The sequence below is a fragment of the Argopecten irradians genome, chromosome 6, assembly GCF_041381155.1.
Source record: "Argopecten irradians isolate NY chromosome 6, Ai_NY, whole genome shotgun sequence".
NCBI classification, from domain to species: domain Eukaryota; kingdom Metazoa; phylum Mollusca; class Bivalvia; order Pectinida; family Pectinidae; genus Argopecten; species Argopecten irradians.
The window spans coordinates 22,043,225-22,063,579 of NC_091139.1; the positions used below are offsets into that span (position 1 = coordinate 22,043,225).

At 35.6% G+C, this 20,355-nt stretch overlaps 1 protein-coding gene across 6 annotated transcripts in view; it reads right to left on the reverse strand.

Moving 5' to 3' along the window:
- LOC138325333 (tetraspanin-18B-like) overlaps positions 1-20,355 on the reverse strand; it is a 96,061-nt gene that overhangs the window by 44,798 nt on the left and 30,908 nt on the right. Inside the window, exons 1-3 of one of the 6 annotated variants that reach the window (XM_069270911.1) lie at positions 12,487-12,622; positions 11,299-11,551; positions 7,623-7,823 (exon numbers count right to left, since the gene is read on the reverse strand). The exons of 1 other annotated variant lie outside the window; for it this stretch is intronic. In XM_069270911.1, coding sequence (XP_069127012.1) covers positions 7,623-7,823; positions 11,299-11,340 — 243 coding nt within the window. In that variant the 5' untranslated portion in view covers positions 11,341-11,551; positions 12,487-12,622. Of the gene's footprint in view, positions 1-7,622; positions 7,824-9,650; positions 9,773-9,841; positions 10,309-11,298; positions 11,552-12,486; positions 12,623-20,355 lie in introns of those variants that run through there. 4 more of the 6 variants (XM_069270912.1, XM_069270913.1, XM_069270915.1 and 1 more) reach the window with 4 other exon arrangements.

Below are 20,355 nucleotides of genomic sequence, written 5' to 3' on the forward strand. Positions count from 1 at the left end.
AATAAAACTAGCAAATACCTATCTTCTGTATACCAAAGCCAAGCACCAAAATAGATTTCTTCAACCAGAACCCGTACTCATTGACATTTATCTCAAGTTGGTACAGAATAATTCAGAGAAACACTAAAAGTGTTTATTTGATCTCATTTGATATATTTCTTTGATCTGTCATTTTCTGAATAATTCCCAATTAAATAAAGTATCAAATATCTCCGGACCTGTAAGCAGAAGTAAATTTAAAGATTTAAACTTTAATTTGATTTTCAAAAGGAAGAGTAAACGAAGAGTGAGAGGGAGAGGGCTTATATAGGCATAGCATGCTGCCCAATTCCTATTAAATCGAATGATTTAATAAAATATTTTGAAATGAAAAAGAGTGACGCCTCTAAATGAAATAGTTAAGTGAGATAGTTAGTAATAAAGTAGTTCAAGCTGAATAAACAACCTTTCCGTCATGCTATGGCGAGCCCCGTGATAGTTATGATCATTGTCAAGTGGTCCTTACACAGAAAATAATTTTGGAAAATAGAATAATTACATAAATTGAGTATGACTGAATACATTTAGTACCGCATGATTTAGAGTAAGGTAAATGTAACATAATAATTTTTTAATCGCGATTACAAAAAAAAGATTATTGTAAACAGGTGATAAAATATCATTGAGGAATGTTAAACTACTTTTAGTCATTAACTTTGTTTGATCAACAAAAGTAACATACTAATTTTGTCGTTAACAGAAAAGAATATTAATTTTATTTTAATATTTCCTTTTCAACTTAATCATGTGCATGCACAGTAGAGCATCAAGACTTACGAATACTGATATTCCTATGTACGTTCATTAATTACCAGGAATGACTCATAATTGATTTCCTGTGAATTAGAATTGCTGGACTCCATAACTCAATTATGGATCTTGTCATACAAGTAGATCGACAGTTACACACTACGACTTTAATCCGCCATAATGACAAATACCAGTACTATTCCTTTCCTTTTTATTTATCTATTTATCTATTTTTTAATTATTTACTATTTATTTATTTATTTATTATTTATTTATCTTTTTTTTCATTTACGTATGTAGTGTATGACAGTACCAGATATTAATGTTTTTACCATTGGTTTTTGTCATGTATTGTTGGATAACACCTACCACCACCCAACTCCATAACAATTCATTGCCTGAATGCAATGCATATGGCTCGTTAACGTATGTCGGTACACACAGAATGGACATCAAGACTCACAACCACACCATGTACATGCCTCCATTGAACAGACTTTGATAAAAACCCACAATATTTTAGGCATTATGTTGGTAAATAATAGAGTACGCGTTCCGACCAATTACACTTGGATTGTACCTAGCCCTTCGCCATTGTGGATTTTTAGTAAGGTGTAACGCCGGTCTGTCACGCCATAGACACACTTGTATACACGACCCTGTATACCCAGTACAAAGCCAAATGACGGTCTCCTCTCGTCGTGGATATGCATTTCATATAATCAAGGGTATCAACACAGCCACATTCAGAGATACATTGGTGCATGTTTTCATTTCAACTTAATTACGTGCATTATCCCAAATGCAATACGTGCACCTGTTCGAATTTAAATGAGTAACTTAAAAGTTGTTCACAGTAATTCGATGAAGTTATTGTGTTATGAACTACAGTTCAATTGTACTATGGTCGTGTACCCGACTCTGTGTACATACATGTATCTATAAAGCGGTATTAAAAGCACTGTACTTTAACGTCCTTTAACGGCGAAATTCACGATCGAAATATAGGATTTTCGTCTTCCATTTCGTTTATATATAAGATTAAACTATCTGTAAACTATTTTTTTATTTTAATTTATCATTCCAGTGCATCTGAAGGTAAAAAATGTGTTTATAACTTACCAGCATATGCCCAAAGCCAAATACTAATATAAAACATAAAACATAGCAAAGCGAATTTCAATACAAAACATAGCAAAGCGAACCTCAATATAGCAAAGTGACTTTCAACATAATACATAGCACAGCGACTTTCAACATAATACATAGCAAACCGAATTTCAATATAATATATAGTAAAGTAAAATTCAATATAATTCATAGCAAACCGAATTTCAATAGTTCGGTTTCGATACCAAACGTTGGTGAAGTAATGTAACATATATCGAGATTGTAACGTCATATTATTTTTTTAAAACGTCACAATCGCTGGGACTAATCGTACTCAACCAACGTCAAGTAGCATCTTAACCCATTCCCATTACAGTCATCATTGATTTCATCGTAGCACGGTATTTTTGGCTTCAAGATTTAAATTACAATTATATCAAAATCTTCACATGGAGAGAGTTTAAATGTTACTAGCAGATTGCATGAAGCACATTTGCTAGCGAGTGATTACGTCGGTCTTACATCACAAGCTTTATCACCGTGTTAAGACTTCGCCGAGAAAGTCATTATTTTTCACACTTTCCAACAAAACAATACGGTGGCTGGCAGCACGTGACAGAAACCCAGCGTGGCTTTGTTTAATATTTAAGCAGCTAAACTTCGCTTTATCTATGAATTTATTGACGCAATATCGGAGAAAATCTGGCGGCTAACGAATCTGTCACTCCTGATAACGTGAGAACCTTGTAACTAGTACCATCAATTATTTACCACACAAAACGCCAAATCTCGGCAAACACAAAAAGCATCTCGTCAATCATCATTCAGCAAAAACCAATCGCCATAGAACCAAAACGGTTCTATTATAGTCATCTACAATAAAATGCCGTAACACTACTGATGGCGGCGATGGGAAGGAATTCCACTGAGAAAACACATGCCTAAATAGGGCAAATGTTATTCTACAAGATACTATGATTAGGGAACCGTCATTTCTGTCAGAAAAAAATAGAAAAATACTTTTCCTATAAGAGAATTATTTCGGATATATCGAATGACCCACGATTAAGAAGATGGTCGCACACATGTTTCTGCTATCCTTATACATAACGGAAGTTTTCGATAAATGGTTAAAGATAGATATGAGAGTGGTAAGCTCCTCTTGGTGTTTACAAGATGATTTCATATGCCATACTGGTTTTCGTCACTGCGAGTCCCAAAACTTCCAATACAGAGATACAACCAGTCATCGGGGAAAGACCGGAAGTAAAACGCTATCAGCGACTGTGGTCTAAGTGCCGGAGCCTCGACGATTAAGGAACGATACTTTATTGCCGGGAGAGATAATGCAATAATTATGACAATAAAGAGATCATGCTAACTTCGCACACATTTCTATAATGCTTTTTCGATAACAGATTGCATTGTTTATGCACGCACCATAGCCGCACAGCTGCCTTTGGAAAACATCAGCGTGGTTTACACGAGCGATTCTATTTTGGATGTTTTCCTTATTAGCTTGTATAACAACGGCATAACCTGACTAATTAGTGGCGTTGCTGAGTAATTACAATTTAACCGTTACCAGTAAGTACCTAGGTAACGTGTTCTCTATGTGACGTGTGGGAACGCATCAATACCTTATACCAGTACCCTGCTAAGTATTTATCCGCGGGTATCCCACTGTGTATACAGCCTGCAGGGTAATACATTGTGTATGAGCGATAACTGTTGTCGTCATCGATCCTCGTCATTACGACCATCAACAAGTTGTTCCATCATATTCCAATATATGCTTCAAACTTTCGATAATCTACTATCAACCTTGTAATGTATCTAACATTCACATGACTGACTATTTTGATCCTCTGTAGGGTCATTTTAATTGATAGTTTTAACATTTTAATCAATTGGTTTTGTTTACTAACTTAACGTTCTATTAACATCCACAGTCATTAAAAGACTGTCTCCCATATTGCAATGTGCTGTAGTATGTGGATGAGCATTTTAATCAAATATACATATCAAGATTGTTATTTTCGAACGATTGTACAAACATAGCATACAACAAATACAACGAAGGCAAATAAATAATTTCAAACTATGCAAAACAGTTATTTTTTCATTCTTTTAGTATGACTCAAACAAGGCGACTGGAACATGCCCAAATAGTTGGTCGAATGGATATAACGGTAAATCCAGAAAACAGATTATATGATTTCATACGTGTCAGTGTTAAGATACGTAAGATCTACTATATCAGTACATGGGCATTCAAAAGTTGTTTCCCTAATGTTTTACACATGCGTCCATATCTTCTAGAGATCAAACATAAATCCAAACCAAAGTCGTGACTTTCATGGCACGGTTTTTATAGATGCATCAGGAAACTAAATCGAATCCAAAGATATAATAAAACGTGTGGGCTTCACAGCATATAATAGATTTAAACACCAACAACGATGTTTAAGTTATATAACATCGCCTGATCCCAGCTGAATAGAATTGATGTCATCACTAGTCGGTTTATCCCCAATACAGTTGTTTTATTTAATTCTTTCTTTAGCTCCAATAAACAATCTAAATGTGTTTCTCAACATTTTATTTTCCAATATCTTAATATATTATTATTCTTGCTGATAAATTCATTTGATGATGCATATATTTTGAAGGTTTCAGTGATAAGCTCCATATCATAAATACATATCAACTATCTCTTCTCCAGCTCACTACCAACCTGAACCTTTATGATATCTTATCTTTGCACCTTGCATAACTTACGTCGTAAAAAAGATAGGTACACCTTACCTAGCAGTTTACTATCTCTATATATGTATACTTAACTACTTCGTTTGATCGGGATAAATTGATATGTTTACATCCCACAACGTCGGCATTCTTTCGGAAGTAAAACGGTGCGGGCAAACACGTGATGTCACAAACTCGGTGCGTCGATGTGCAAACTTTCAAGTCAGGTATATTGTGTCCTGGGCACACACAAAATATCGATCGCCTTGGCGATAACAGACTGGTGTCCCCTATCAACGGACCCCTACCTCGGCTAGTGTATAGCTGATCCCAGCAGGCTGATAAAGTTTTGACCCATGAGGTGGTCATGTAAAGGCTCGTTGCCCAGACCACAATATATCAATTTTGCCAACAGGTATTTCGTGATGGCTAGGACTTTCTTCGCCATTTTGAGTATGAATGACCTACATTTTGTATTCTGAAATATGTAGACAAAACTATGAATTAATGGCCATAAAGCGCTCTTAAAATGAAATAATAAAGACGCGGGGAGTTGGCTAGCAAATAACCCTATAGGCATAGGTATACCTGTCATCTCGCCCCAAAAAGTTCGTAAATAAATTCAAATTTTCAACCCATTACATAGTAAATCAGAGTGACGAAGTAAGACCACGTCTACAATGTAAACAACGAAGTTAGACCATATCTACAATGTAAACAACTAATTCAGACCAAATCTACAATGGAGACAATGGATATAACGAAGTGCTACATTGTCTACAATGTATTTACAAAGTGATAACATGTCTACAATGTATTTACAAAGTGATACCATGTCTACAATGTAATTAACAAAGTAAGACCATGTATACAATGTATTTAACAAGGTAAGACCATGTCTACAATGTATTTAACAAAGTAAGACCCTGTCTACAATGTAATTAACAAAGTAAGACCATGTCTACAATGTATACAACGAAGTTAGACCATGTCTACAATGTATACAACGAAGTAAGACCATGTCGACATTGTATACAACGAAGTAAGACCATGTCTACAATGTATACAACGAAGTAAGACCATGTCTACAATGTATACAACGAAGTAAGACCATGTCTAAAATGTAAACAACGACGTAAGACCATGTCTAAAATGGATAAAACGAAGTAAGACCATGTCTACAATGTATTTAACAAAGTAAGACCCTCTCTAAAATGTATACAACGAAGTAAGACCATGTCTACAATGTATACAACGAAGTAAGACCATGTATACAATGTATACAACGAAGTAAGACCATGTCTACAATGTATTTAACAAAGTAAGACCATGTCTACAATGTATTTAACAAATTAAGACCATGTCTACAATGTATTTAACGAAGTAAGACCATGTCTACAATGTATTTAACAAAGTAAGACCATGTCTCAAATGTATACAACGACGTAAGTCCATGTCTACAATGTATTTAACAAAGTAAGACCCTCTCTAAAATGTATACAACGACGTAAGTCCATGTCTACAATGTATTTAACAAAGTAAGACCATGTCTACAATGTATACAACGAAGTAAGACCATGTCTACAAAGTAAACAACGAAGTAAGACCATGTCTACAATGTAAACAACGGAGTTAGACCATGTCTACAACGAAGTAAGACCTAGTTTTACAATGTAAACAACGAAGTTAGACCATGTCTACAATGTATGTATATAAGAAAATACACTCATCTATTGCAAAATATTTCTTTTGAAATGGAAGTGAATTACTGGGAATTAAATTAGATAGGACATTACCATTTAAAATCACTTGACTGTACAGAATGAGTCGTGGACTCCCAGTGGCTTTCGTTTCTCAGTACACAGAATCAAAATATATATCTAGATGTATTCTATAAGATATTTCTCATTAAAATTACCACCCAGTCAGCATTCTCCGTGTCATCATGCTCCATTTGTCAAGCGATATGAGACTTACAAACTGGATTTCCAATCAAATATTGAATCTGTAACACGAACCCTTTATGATGCTTTCCCTGCAGAAAACGTAGGCGAAATTGTATGTTCTAAATTGTAGTTTTATCGACAAAGCAATTTGCTTTTTTATCATATTGATGTTGTATATTTGTTTTATTGTTTTACATATAGATGCGATACCTATAAATCCGTGGGTTCAAAGGTATATCATCTACCAAGGGAAAAGCACTACGGTTCTACTCATACATAACATTTTTTCACTATTTCATTTCATTTCTTCTTATCAGATAACGTACTTTCTGTTAGTTAATTCCTAGTTGAGACTCACAACTCGCAATTTGTCACTTGTACCTTGCGCTATGTAACTCGTAACTCATCAAACCGAAGCCATGATATAAGTAAATGACTCTATTCATACATGCAAACATTGAGCGGACAATAAAAAACACCGCAATGCTTTCAATTTTAGACAACTTTTGTTGTTCTTTGATAGTTATCACAATAATGTTCTATAAGAACAGCACTTAATTTAGGAATGTGTTTAAATATCACAATGGTAACATTTGGACAACTTCCGGCGTAAATTACAAATGCATACTGTCTCTAATTTAAATTAATTACAACATGTCTGCCATAATTTGAATGAGATCGGAAGGAGTATAAAAACTACATATGTACATCAATTTTGGTCAATCTTAACTGCTTTGTTATATAACACTGTGGGACTATGCACTATTTGAGTATACCGTGTAGGTGTTTACATACATCAAAGTAGAAAAAAAGCAAATGTGTCTTGTGAGCTCTACATTAAAATATGAGTAAATTTTTCACACAATTACACCTTACGATGTGAGTAAACTTTACAAACCAACATATCTAACGATGTGAGTGAACTATCCACACTAACATAACTTACAATGTAAGTGAACTATATCCACACCAACATACCGGGTGAGCTCTACATTAGATTTTGTGAGTGAACTCTCCACACCAACATACCTTGTCGCCTTTATTGCTGGCGCCTCCCAGAAAAGGTTCCTGTAATTTTTTATCCTTTTTCTTATCTTTACTCTTTTTCTCCTTCTTTTTCTTCTTGTCTTTCTTGTCATCCTTGCTGAGAGTTGTCAGTGCCATACTTTCTGAGCTTATGTGACTGATATTGCCTTCTTCTGAGTTCCTCGTATGTGCGAATTTCCTAACCTGTTCACAAAGTGTATTGATAATGTTGGGATGTAAACATAATATGTCATCTCGCCCCAAAAGTTCGTAAATGAATTCAAAATATTCAACCACATTAAATAAATTTCACTAAAACGATATTCAATAGTTATTGATAAAATGACAGGATTAACCTTAAGACACTGTTTTACATTGAAAAGGTGGTATTGATTATTATTTAATTATTACATATAAATCATAGAAAGCCTAGTCATTCTGGTAGGATGTATTTAGTTTACGAGACTGATAACAGGAAGAATTAGCTAGCCAGAGATAAGACTATACCGGATTACGGAATTTGGGTCAAAGGTCATTGACCCAGTATGTCAATATCTATTTATACGATCAATCATCGAATTACCAGAGATTCAGCCGGACATGGTATAGGAATGAAAATCTCTGATATCTGTTGGAAATATTACAGATTGGGCAGTGGTTTACACACACAATCACACGATCGGGATAACATCTCTGATATCTGTTTGAAATATAATAGATTGGGCAGTGGTTTACACACACAAACACATGATGTATAACACAAACACAGGGACAGACGAGAACCAACAATCTAACTACATGTTGACCTAGCCCTCTAATTACCCAACATTACCGAAATCCTGTAATATCACCAGGTGTTCATAAATATAGGCCAAAACTCGACTTATTCAAAAATATACAAACATCACACCTCAACATCGTCCTGTCAACATTTCGCCACAAGAATATACGCCTGTGTTTTGGGGACCAACAACTATTATATAGACTTTTAACTTGAATTCAATAAATACTTTTAATTTCAACATGATTTGCATAACTAACATAAGTGTTTCGTTGTACTTGTTTAACCTTTAGAAACATCATCCAGGATTATATTTGTTTTATCTATCGCAATTTCGCTTCGATGTTGCAATCCGCGTTGGCGAATTGCTCAATTTGAATCTGACCTAAATTATGAACTTGTGGATAAAAAGAACTCCGTCAAGTACAAGGATAATTCATACAGTACGTTTAGCAAGAAAGTAATCAATTATATGGCAATGTATGTTTTTTTTAATTATATTTAGCGCTTTACCCTGAAATATAAATTGTCATGTATAAATTATTCCCTGGCATTGTAAATAAACTTGTTATTTAACTGCTTTATGTCATTATAAATGTCAAAAAAAATGCAATTAATTAAAACTTGTGTTTGAATTCAATATGAAACAATAATATCTTCAATAACAAATGTCATCATAAACTACATTCTACTGTTAGGTTTGGTCTGATATAGTTTATCAGGAAATAGCAATATACAATATGTACGTGTAATCTAAGTCGCGTTATTTATTTATTTTAGGACATACGCGCCATTGTAAATATCTACACGTGCACGTACCTAATATTTTTCATTAAATTATACGTAACACACAATTAATTATCAATTAATTATAATATGGTAATATACCCATAGCTGTATAATATAAACACGGCGCCATTTATCACAGTCGTTGACAACTTACTGTATGATGAGTTAAAACTAACATGAACCTTACTTCACCTTTAAGTCTACCACCATTTACATACGAAAGCCTAACCACGCCACCTGCATTGTAGCCCTGTAGAATCTGATAAATCATACGTATGGTCCCGACTTATATTCAGCATGTTGATTTCCTACGTATACAACCCTATTATAAATACATAAAGATCGAAATCCTCGCTCTACATGACGATGGGCCGTCCGTCACACCTTTGTCCAGAAATGTTTACGTTCAGTGATCAGGGGTTAAGGTTTCACTACATATATTTCTCATAAATAATACATACTTACAGATTTCCTATAACACAAAATCCATAATGTCCTATAAATCCGGGTCCACGCTACACTAAAACATTTATAGCCGTCGATACTGAAGCCTTGCAATATAACCACATCCCTATCGGCAAGTTATTTATATACATATACGGTATGTACGTTTACAACTAGTATTACCTATCGCCATTTAATGTTTACTTACCTTTCGTGTGAAAAGTACAATATCCTTCAAATAGTATACGCCTTAAAAGGTTTCAGAGAAACGCGAAATAATCACAATTAAATGTTGAGATATGTCCATTAGATGATAGTCCAACCAGTGTGATAGTGTTGAGTGGTCAAGCTCGCGACCGGTTTCCACTACGATGACCTGCTTTGTACATCAAGGTAAGTTCATCAGTGCATAGAGCGACTGATAGTACGGTGGCGACGTCACTAAAGCCAGTATACCTTACACATAGAGCAAGTGTTTAAATGACAGTGACGCTAAGACGGAGGAAGCCTATATATGAAGTTATATATACCTATAGCTCCTAGAGCTAGTACTGCTCTTCACCGTGAAACAACCTCCTACCTAACAAAGCTTTCCGTGAACATATGGCTGTCAACCTAAAACGAGATGAGGACGCTGTGTTTGTTCGTGGAGCAGCATCCAAATACCGGTACCAGCCAAAGCATCAAACTATCGCCCTACTTTAAGTACAGTTACGTGTCCATCGGAATTAGTATTTAGTCCAATTTGATACATAACCTTGTCGCGATGATAAATCTTGATGCTTTTTCACTCCATAGCTTTATTTATCAATCAATATATTGAGCGCAGCCACGGAGTAATGGATTTAAAACTAGTGCTGCTTGCTACTTGTGTATTTGCCCGTATTAAATCGATGAGACGTCCATTTCATTATCCCTCTATAACAACCTAGCAACAAACCGAAAGAATAAATAGACTATCTTTATTCTAATTACACCACAATCAGGAAAGAAAACGGGTTTCGTCATCTCTTAGAATCGGCTGTTGTGCCATCAAGCTTGGCGCCAGTTTTACACGGGAATGGGGGCACAAAACAATGGGTTAGGCGACAATGTTCAACAATGCTTCGAGTGAGCATGTGTGTTTATCAAATAACAATACAAATCTTATAAGAAGCAACAAGAAGAACTTCTAATTGCTATCGACCGAAAGCAATAAACGTCAAAAATACTTTCAAGAATGAGAGACACAATGTCCAATAAATTCTTCTCCGATACTAACAATTAATTCATTTGAAATGTTATGTAAAATCGAGTTTAAAAGTCTTTAAACTTCAATTAAAAATAGTGTAAATTATTTTGAAATTTAAGTCACAAAGATTCGCTAAGAGATGCAAGCTTTTACACGTCAGCTTAAGAAAATTGGTTTAACATTTTGTCTTGTAAAGGCGGTGTCATCTTAAGAAAATTGGTTTAATTTTTTGTCTTGTGAAGGCGGTAATGTCTCAGAGAGAGCGTGTAAATTTCCTTAAAATTGTGTTATATTTACTGACTGTGTGACAGTCCAGCTGACATTTGAGAACAATTGTAGTCTATATATAATACACACACATTACACTCCTGGTACATGTTACACGATGACGTACGTATATATTTAAAGTCTCGGCTATACATGGTGGACTTTACCTGTAGGGTAGCCCTCTCGTCAAAAGCGTCGTAAAACTCCATGCTTTATCGGATTCTGTCGAAATTTGTCTCTTGAGGGAGCAGTACGTTGACAGCAGTTAAAGTTCAAACCAGAGAAAGATCTGTAGATACATTGTAGCTGCTTTTAATTCCTTCGTAGATTTTCCTGTACCGTTTTTTATCGTTGACTTTTTCTCCTTGCTTTGGGCTAAATCGTTTCATTCATTTCACTAGCCTGGGATGTACACCACCTCTGCAGGTAGTAATAACATAATCCGTACTTCACTAGCATTAATCTAAGTATACGAACACTTCCATGAATACAACAATAAGCACGTGTCTACACTTAACTTTAAATAACCAAAATGTAAATGATTTTCATGAAAATAAAAATAATTCTAAAGCCTGTATATAATGTTTGTCATTAAAACTTTGACCCACAACAGTCACGTGCAGGTACAGCTAAAATTGTAGATATGACCCTAGCCAAAACATCCAAATACGTGATAGTGTATAATACCTGCAGGCCTACACATGTATATATAGGTGATCTCGTTCTGCTGTGACATTAGCAGTAAAGTATGCATGTCAAACTTTCCATGCAGATGATATGCCTATCCAATTCTGACTGCCGAAATATGGAATAACATAATTTACCAAATTCAATTCTTTTTTTCAATGGCGCGTACAGTGTACATTTGTACGAAGATCGACACGTGTAAGTCTTACATGTACGTTCTTAATACTATTTCTCATTAGTTTATTAATTCTAATTTAGTAAAGTTAACTATTATTGTATAGACTACTTAGTAGGACATGATCTTTGAAATATGATTTTGACAATGACAAGCAAATAATTTCTTTAAAAAATAAAAAAAATAAATCTCTAAAATAACCTATCCGGAACGTCACATGTTAATTATATATACTGTAGGCCTAAAAGATTTTTCATTATTTCAGTATTTGTAGAATATCAAGTTTATTATCATACATTAAAACTCTTATCTTGATTCATAATGTTATAAATCAAAACAATCATCCAATCGTAAAGCGAAACATTATGGATTCTGATTTGAATCACCTTTTTTATTTTCTGTTTCTAATCACAATGACAATCAACGAAGTAGCAAAAGTTTTCAACACTAAGGTAGAAGCCGTAAAAACTATTTTTAACATTCGATGACTTACTTGACATTTTCAAATGGATTATGGTAGCAAATCTAAGCTATGCAAACCTTCTAATGTCCTCGCCAACCATAGAAACAGATAAAAACAGTCCTTCCACATCTCGCGGTGACAAAACTCAACACTTTAAAGTACCGGAAGTACACAGATAATTATAATCTCCGGAATCGGAATCGACACCAATATTGCCAGTAAAGTGAAAAATCAACGGAATTCTTAAAGCAATTAAAGTTTCCTAGCATTATTCTATAACTATAAGGAAGTTATCTATATGACATACGGCTAGGATCAGATACACACCAGTATACATCCCAAGACACAAAGCACCTACTGATGGGAAGATAATCGGAGACTAACTCGGGATTATTAGCCTTGCATTCCTCGCATGTTGACACGATAAACAAATTGGCAGGTGCTGGTAATGTACATAAACTTGTAAGTACTGCACATGTGGACCGCATATAATACAAATATATATTGATATATATATATACAGTATCTCATATTCTTATTCCTTATATCGAGCTATAGCCACCCCTCCCCCCTCCTGGCATATTATATAATATATAATGTGCTGTTCTTGTGAACGCGCGAGATAAAATTACCTGTTGCACGTGGATGTTCAAGACTAGCCTAATATCATTTTTTTTAATTTCATAGATTTTTCAGATTTTTTCCCACAGCAAAGTACTTTTTGCATTTGTAGTAGGCCTAATATTCCCAAAAATATAAAACAGTTTTAACCAGTGGTCTCAATCTTGTCCCACGATTCCTCTCCATCACCCTATCAATATCTTCACGTGACCTACCCCCGCCATCCCCCCTCCAACTCGGAGTCAGATTCCTACATCATATATGTATTGTTTCTTTCTAGCTTACCAGTAATATATTATTTAAAATCAAACTCAAATTGTATTCCTTGAAAATAGATTAGAAATTAAGATTTTCTGACAGAAATTTTTTATCTTTTTTTTTTTTCAATTATAGGGACAATACAATAAGTCTCAGGAAGAAGTAAATCGGTGGTCTTAATCAACCACTATATAGTGACCTCCATAATATGTACATTTTCTATAGTTTGCCATGAAATAAGTTACCATATGGCTCGTCTTCAGAATCTATCAATTTCGGTCATGCGTTACAGAGTCAAGTTTAAGTAATTACCAACTTCATATCACCGACACTGGAATAAAAAAAAACCTTGATGATGAACAAATACCTTACCCAACTGTTTGAAGAAATATCGATAAGAACTGGGACATTTGTAAAAAAAAAAAAAAAAAAAAAAAACTGCAATCGGAGACAGTTTCATGAAGCCTGAGTACACGTCTAAGATTTTTTAGAAGTATGGGACTGAGTGATAGACTGTTTCAGAGATGTTACTTATGAAGAATTTCCATCGAGGTTTACCAATTTTAAATATGATAGGACTGGTTTGTAGCAGAGTTGCAGATGATAGGAATGGTTTGTAGCGGAGTTGTAGATGATAGGACTGGTTTGTAGCGGAGTTGTAGATGATAGGACTGGTTTGTAGCGGAGTTGTAGATAATAGGACTGGTTTGTAGCGGAGTTGTAGATGACAGGACTGGTTTGTAGCGGAGTTGTAGATGACAGGACTGGTTTGTAGCGGAGTTGTAGATGATAGGAATGGTTTGTAGCGGAGTTGCAGATGATAGGAATGGTTTGTAGCGGAGTTGTAGATAATAGGACTGGTTTGTAGCGGAGTTGTAGATGACAGGACTGGTTTGTAGCGGAGTTGTAGATGATAGGAATGGTTTGTAGCGGAGTTGTAGATAATAGGACTGGTTTGTAGCGGAGTTTTAGGTGAAAGGACTGGTTTGTAGCGGAGTTGTAGGTGATAGGACTGGTTTGTAGCGGAGTTTGTAGGTGATAGGACTGGTTTGTAACGGAGTTGTAGATGATAGGAATGGTTTGTAGCGGAGTTGTAGGTGAAAGGACTGGTTTGTAGCGGAGTTGTAGGTGATAGGACTGGTTTGTAATGAGTTGTAGGTGATAGGACTGGTTTGTAGCGGAGTTGTAGATGATAGGAATGGTTTGTAGCTGAGTTGTAGATGATAGAACTGGTTTCTAGCGGAGTTGTTCATACATGTAGGTGATAGCGGAGTTATAGATGATAGGACTGGTTTGTAGCGGAGTTTTAGACAATAGGACTGGTTTGTAGCGGAGTTGTAGATGATAGGACTGGTTTGTAGCGGAGTTGTAGATGATAGGACTGGTTTGTAGCGGAGTTGTAGATGACAGGACTGGTTTGTAGCGGAGTTGTAGATGACAGGACTGGTTTGTAGAGGAGTTGTAGGTGAATGGACTGTTTTGTAGCGGAGTTGTAAATAGGTGATAGGACTGGTTTGTAGCGGAGTTGTAGATGATAGGACTGGTTTGTAGCGGAGTTGTAGATTAAAATGATATGACCTGTTGTTAATGTAGAGCTCATTATACCGATAGATGAGATCTATTAGCACTCATGATAGTTAGAAGTGTAGCACTTATAAACTGAGCAAGGTGATACCCTGTTGCTCCCCTCCCCCTGCACAACGTCGCTTCTGATTGGCTTATATAACGGAGCAATGATTTCATAGAAAAAAAGAGTCCCAAAATGAATTCGGAATTTTGAACATATAGTATTATCTTCAGTAAATTGAATTATAAGGATTAATTTGAATATTTTTTTATGTTATGGAGATATAATATAAGCGGTTTATTTAGACTTCACTCAGATGTTTGTGTTAAATCTCCAAAACATAAAATATATTCAAGTTAATCCCTAAACAATTGTTCTCCGTTAGTCATTATTTAATTTTTTTAGGAGACATTCGCATTTTATGATGTTCTTTTTCATAGCACTAGATCAGTGTTGTTAAAGTTATTTAAAATCGCATTAATGAGCACATTATATGATGTAAGGAGGATTTGTGAAATCAACCTCATTCCCGCAATGGTTGTTGTAGAGGAAGAAAGCTCTATATAGAACGACAGATCAGAGATGGAGAGCTGTAAGAGAATTTAGTGTTTCTATCGATATTCCCAGAGAAAGACAATTATTAGCAGTAACGTGTCATTAACTGTGCGCGTGACTTCCTCGTGACTAGTAGAGTTACACTCCCTTCCGAATCAGTCAGAAACTACCGGATTGCGCTGAATTTGCGTTGTTTTGTCTTGGAGGTAGAACGACAGTGGACACGCACTAGTGATTACTATAAACGTGTTCGATAATTCTCGTTCCAAATCAAAATGGACATACACCTCAAAGCGCTCACGTGACACAGAACATTAGGCGGGAAAACGGGACGATGGGGATGTTCCATGACCGATCAGGGAGATAAACACGTGCATTACCATATTAGGAGGTAGTATTGATTAAGCATCTGCAGACCACAAAAATAATTGAGTATTCATAGAGTTAGTAACAGTAAGTATACAACCGTCCTGTCAGTAGGTGCCAGTTTTCCCGTATAGTTATGCAGTATTTCATATCGTTATGAGGCTCGATGTTTCATCATTTATCATTAAAGAAGCCCTCGGTGATGAAAACACTGTCGATTTGTCTTGATTAAGATTTCGTATGGGCAGAATGGTGCTCTATAGCAGCATCAAAATGAAAATTGATTGCAGATCATATGACGTATTTCTGCTAACGTGAGCGATCAATCGTCATGTAGAACAAGGTAATTCGTTTGAATTACTCTTTTTTCAAGAGAAATCGTTCATCACTTGGAATAAACAAAGAACTTAAGGCTGGCAACGAGATGAGAAATTAACATTCTTTCATTTATCCGTTCGTCTATTAAAGCATCGATTCATCCGTGATTAAAAACCATTCATCGATTCGGTTTTAATATGCACTGTTAGATGTTTTCATAATTTGATTACTTCCAACTAATTTCAGTGGATAATCATTTTTTTATTCAATCTTCAAACATAACCGTCTCTTTTCAAATGCAATATCATTCAATGGTGCTTCAAATATATGGAATCATATTGTCACAATGAATTGTGTTTATTTCCCCAGCAAATCCTAACTGTATTTTATTAACTATTTCATGGTTTCGATAATACATGCCTGACCAAATTACCGATACTCCGGGGACATATAGAAGACAAATTTAACACGTCTGCCACAGAAGCCGTGTGAGAAGGACAACAGAGAGCAGTACACAAGTTTTGCCACTGCCATTGTCATTAGGAACAAACATGGCTTTGTAGCATATATTCTCTAACTCTGTCTTAATCGATGACGCATTTATTCAGCAACAACGACACCGCTCATTAACAAAGCGTTCCTGAGGTGAAAACCCAAAATCGATAATGTGATAAATGTACTATACATTTCCAAGAGTTAGCGCGCGAGCAGTTTTGGACCAAAGGTTATCATTGTTTTATCGTTTGATTATATATTGTCATGATATGTGCATGCTTTATTAGTTAGGTTTAATGTTGTTTGTCAAGCTGTTGGGTGTACATAAAACAGTATACCCTGTCATTGTTTAGGTGAATGTAACTGTATGTAACATGTACATTGTGGACTCACGAGTTGCAAACGAGTTTATTAAAACAGTAATTGATATAATCAAATCATAATTAGCTGTTATTTAAACGTTCATCAAATACTGCAGTACTAAGAAAGTAGATTTTTTTTAAATAAAAAATTGACGCTTAAAATTTGTAAGTGTTCTTAAAGAACGCGAAATATTTATACACTCGTGCAAAGAAATACTACGTAACGCAAATATCAAATAACGTATCAATAAACAGTCAGATAAACTGTTTTAGACAGAAAATCATTAAAACCACTAATAGGTACTACGACTCACTACAGCAGTTTACTACAACCCAAGAAAGTACACCGGGTGGTGTGGAGAATCGTTATCGCGCACGACGGGCAGAAACAAGTATTTTAATTGTTTATGTTACGGCAACGTTAAGAAATATAAAATCTGTGAGTATTTGAGAACGGCAATTCAAAACCTTATCTAACGAAAATGTCATTCAATTTTATCAAATGTATTCGACAGTTATATTTGTAATTGAACTGATGGCCTTTGAACAAAAAATCTTATTCTGGCAGTGTTATTGGTTTCTGATTTTTTTCATTTTTCCTTCGTGCGTTGCTGAAGATGTACATGTTGTCGGCATCATTTCAAAAAAAATGTTATGTAAGAAAAAAAAAATTCAATTGTGCTTCTAATCAGATTTTTTTTATCAATATCAATATAATTCCAGCAGGCCCAAAATGAATTTGCCACACGACATACGTCCACGTGGGAACCGGAAGCTGATCAGCTATAATACACTCGAGGTTTACTACTATCCCTTGTGCATCTTTTGCTTTTAGAATCAAGGTTTCACCTGCAGTGATATCAATACAGGATATTAAAAACTCATCTTCAAATCCCAGTCCAATTCCATTTGAATTGAAGAATATAGAAATCGAATTGATTTTAGTCCGGAAAGCGACCGTAAATTAGATTGTTGTTATATATAGGGCTGGAGACTTACACACTGACGTCGGTCTAGGCCCAAAGCATGGCAACACTTTCTGTCTCTTAGTAACTAGGACCACTATTTTCATTTTTTTCTTCACTGTCCCGGAAGACTCATTGCCAGGCCAAACACTTTGTACCTGGCGCCATTGAAGCTCCAGGATATATGGCTGATAGGAGCGCTATTGATTTGTTAAGTTAGACATAATGTAACCTTACAGTTGTTTTAAACCTCCAATAATTTGAGTGAGGAAACCATGTTGATTTTTTCTATTTTTTTTCCAAATAGTTGGTTTATTCATTAAAAGAGTTGACCTGTTATGAAAGGTTCACCATTTCCCCTGGGTATCAGACAGTGATCAACTTAAAACATATGCTATAGTGTCCCTATATGTCAAAACTAGATCCTCTTTTAATCATGTGTTTATATCTTTGTGAATGTATTTATGGAGCTCACTGAATCCGCTTCGCTTGTCGATACATATGGCCCAAGTTTTTTTGCACTTTTTGGTAAATCATTTACCGTAACAACACTATACTATCGTTGAAATCTTGACACTCATTTCGTATTAGTATCGTCAAATATATTTGTTTTCTTTTGAAAAGAAACGGTAATGAATTTAATAAAAATCAATACACTGTATAAATACGTACAAGTGCTATATTTAAGATAGACTGTACTGTAATCTATTGGTACATTTATGGTAAAGATAATCATTTCTACCCATAACACCCTCCCCTCCCCCACCCCCCTCCCCCACCCCTCACCCCCATCCTCGGCCAATGACCCAATATGTCCATATATACGTATTACTTGTATTGCCATTAATCAAACGAATGCTGCCAATATGGTCATTATCGCCAACAATGTCTCCTCCAATCACCCATCAAAAATATATTCGTCAAAGTAGCCAATCATATGAGCCAATTCAAGCGAATTGGCTCAAAAACGATTATTGACCTCCAATTCAGCTTATCAGTGAAGCCCTACTTATCAAATATAATATTTTTGTCATGAAGTATCTCACTTATTGCTTAGACATTTAAGAAAAAACAACATAAAAAGAAACACAAAAATAAACATTAGGGAATTTTACACATGACGCGTTGTAAGTGTAATAAACGTTTGGTCAGCAACCCTCAGTAAACTGAAGACGATCGATGATGCCCTGCCACTTTTAGTTATCTGCTGTCAACAATTGTTTCCAAAGTCCATTAATGTCTTCTTCAAAATACGAAAACCTGCTGCTGGCTCCCGGTCGACCGGACTAGGACCGCGGCAATCGATCAGCGTGTAATTTGATTGGTCCTGATCTAGGTAATTATCTTCCCATTTGTTTGATGTTCCATAGATTCCATCAAATACAATATGATACGAGATTCTGCCGGAATCAATTTCTCTTTCCCCAGTTCCAAAGACGGGAAAGGGATATAGGGCTAATGCCAGTCTTGCTCTCCCCACGTATCCATCACTTGTAGTAGGTATGGAGAGAGAATATAGCTGATTGGTGCTTATTCCTTCGTCACACACGACCGTCCGTTTTGATGTGTTATCGGCCTCCATCAATTATCTTTTCTGATATAAAAATGGCGATTGTATATGAGGAATTGTATACTTATCCTCTAATCTTGTAGATCTGCGGCCAGGGAAACAAGGGGATAGGTTTCATCCGGGCCATTGACCGTCCAGCAGCCTTTACAGAGGCCACTTATAGGACAAAACTAACGTCAAAATAATTGGTCTTCACTTTCGAGTGCAATATAGTTTCATTGTTTACATAGGAAATAATACTGACACGTTTAAAATGTTCATACTGGCAAAACAACAGAAAATGCTTTATGAAAGTTGTCGTTTCGGTCCTCTGTAGCTCTTTTACAAACCATTGGCATAAAGAACTACCAAACTACAATGTAATAGAAACCATCTTGCAAAAGAAATATAACTTTGCTGAAACTAGAAGTCATATTATCGTTAAGGATACTAAAATATGTTGCCTAACAGAAACTGTAAATAGCACAAAAATAGTATAAATTAGGGAATATTACAGTAAACATAACGGCGACGAGAACCCATGACAACTCACAGATCAGACAACCCGATTTGGCGGTGATGTGCGTGTACTTCAACAACGCCACCTAGGAGTACATAACTCACACCACGAAATTATAAAGTCATGATTCAATTATATAGGCGACTCCCATCCTGAGGACTCAATTTGAAGACTCGTTCTGGAAAGGCATTGATCTCGGATCAAAATTTGTGAGCAGTGATCCCTTGTGGCAGCGATAATCAGGTGCTGCGGAGGACACGGCCCAAACGCTTATCCCTCCGCGAGAACACGTGGCTCTATAGCAGCACGTCCTCTCAGATAGC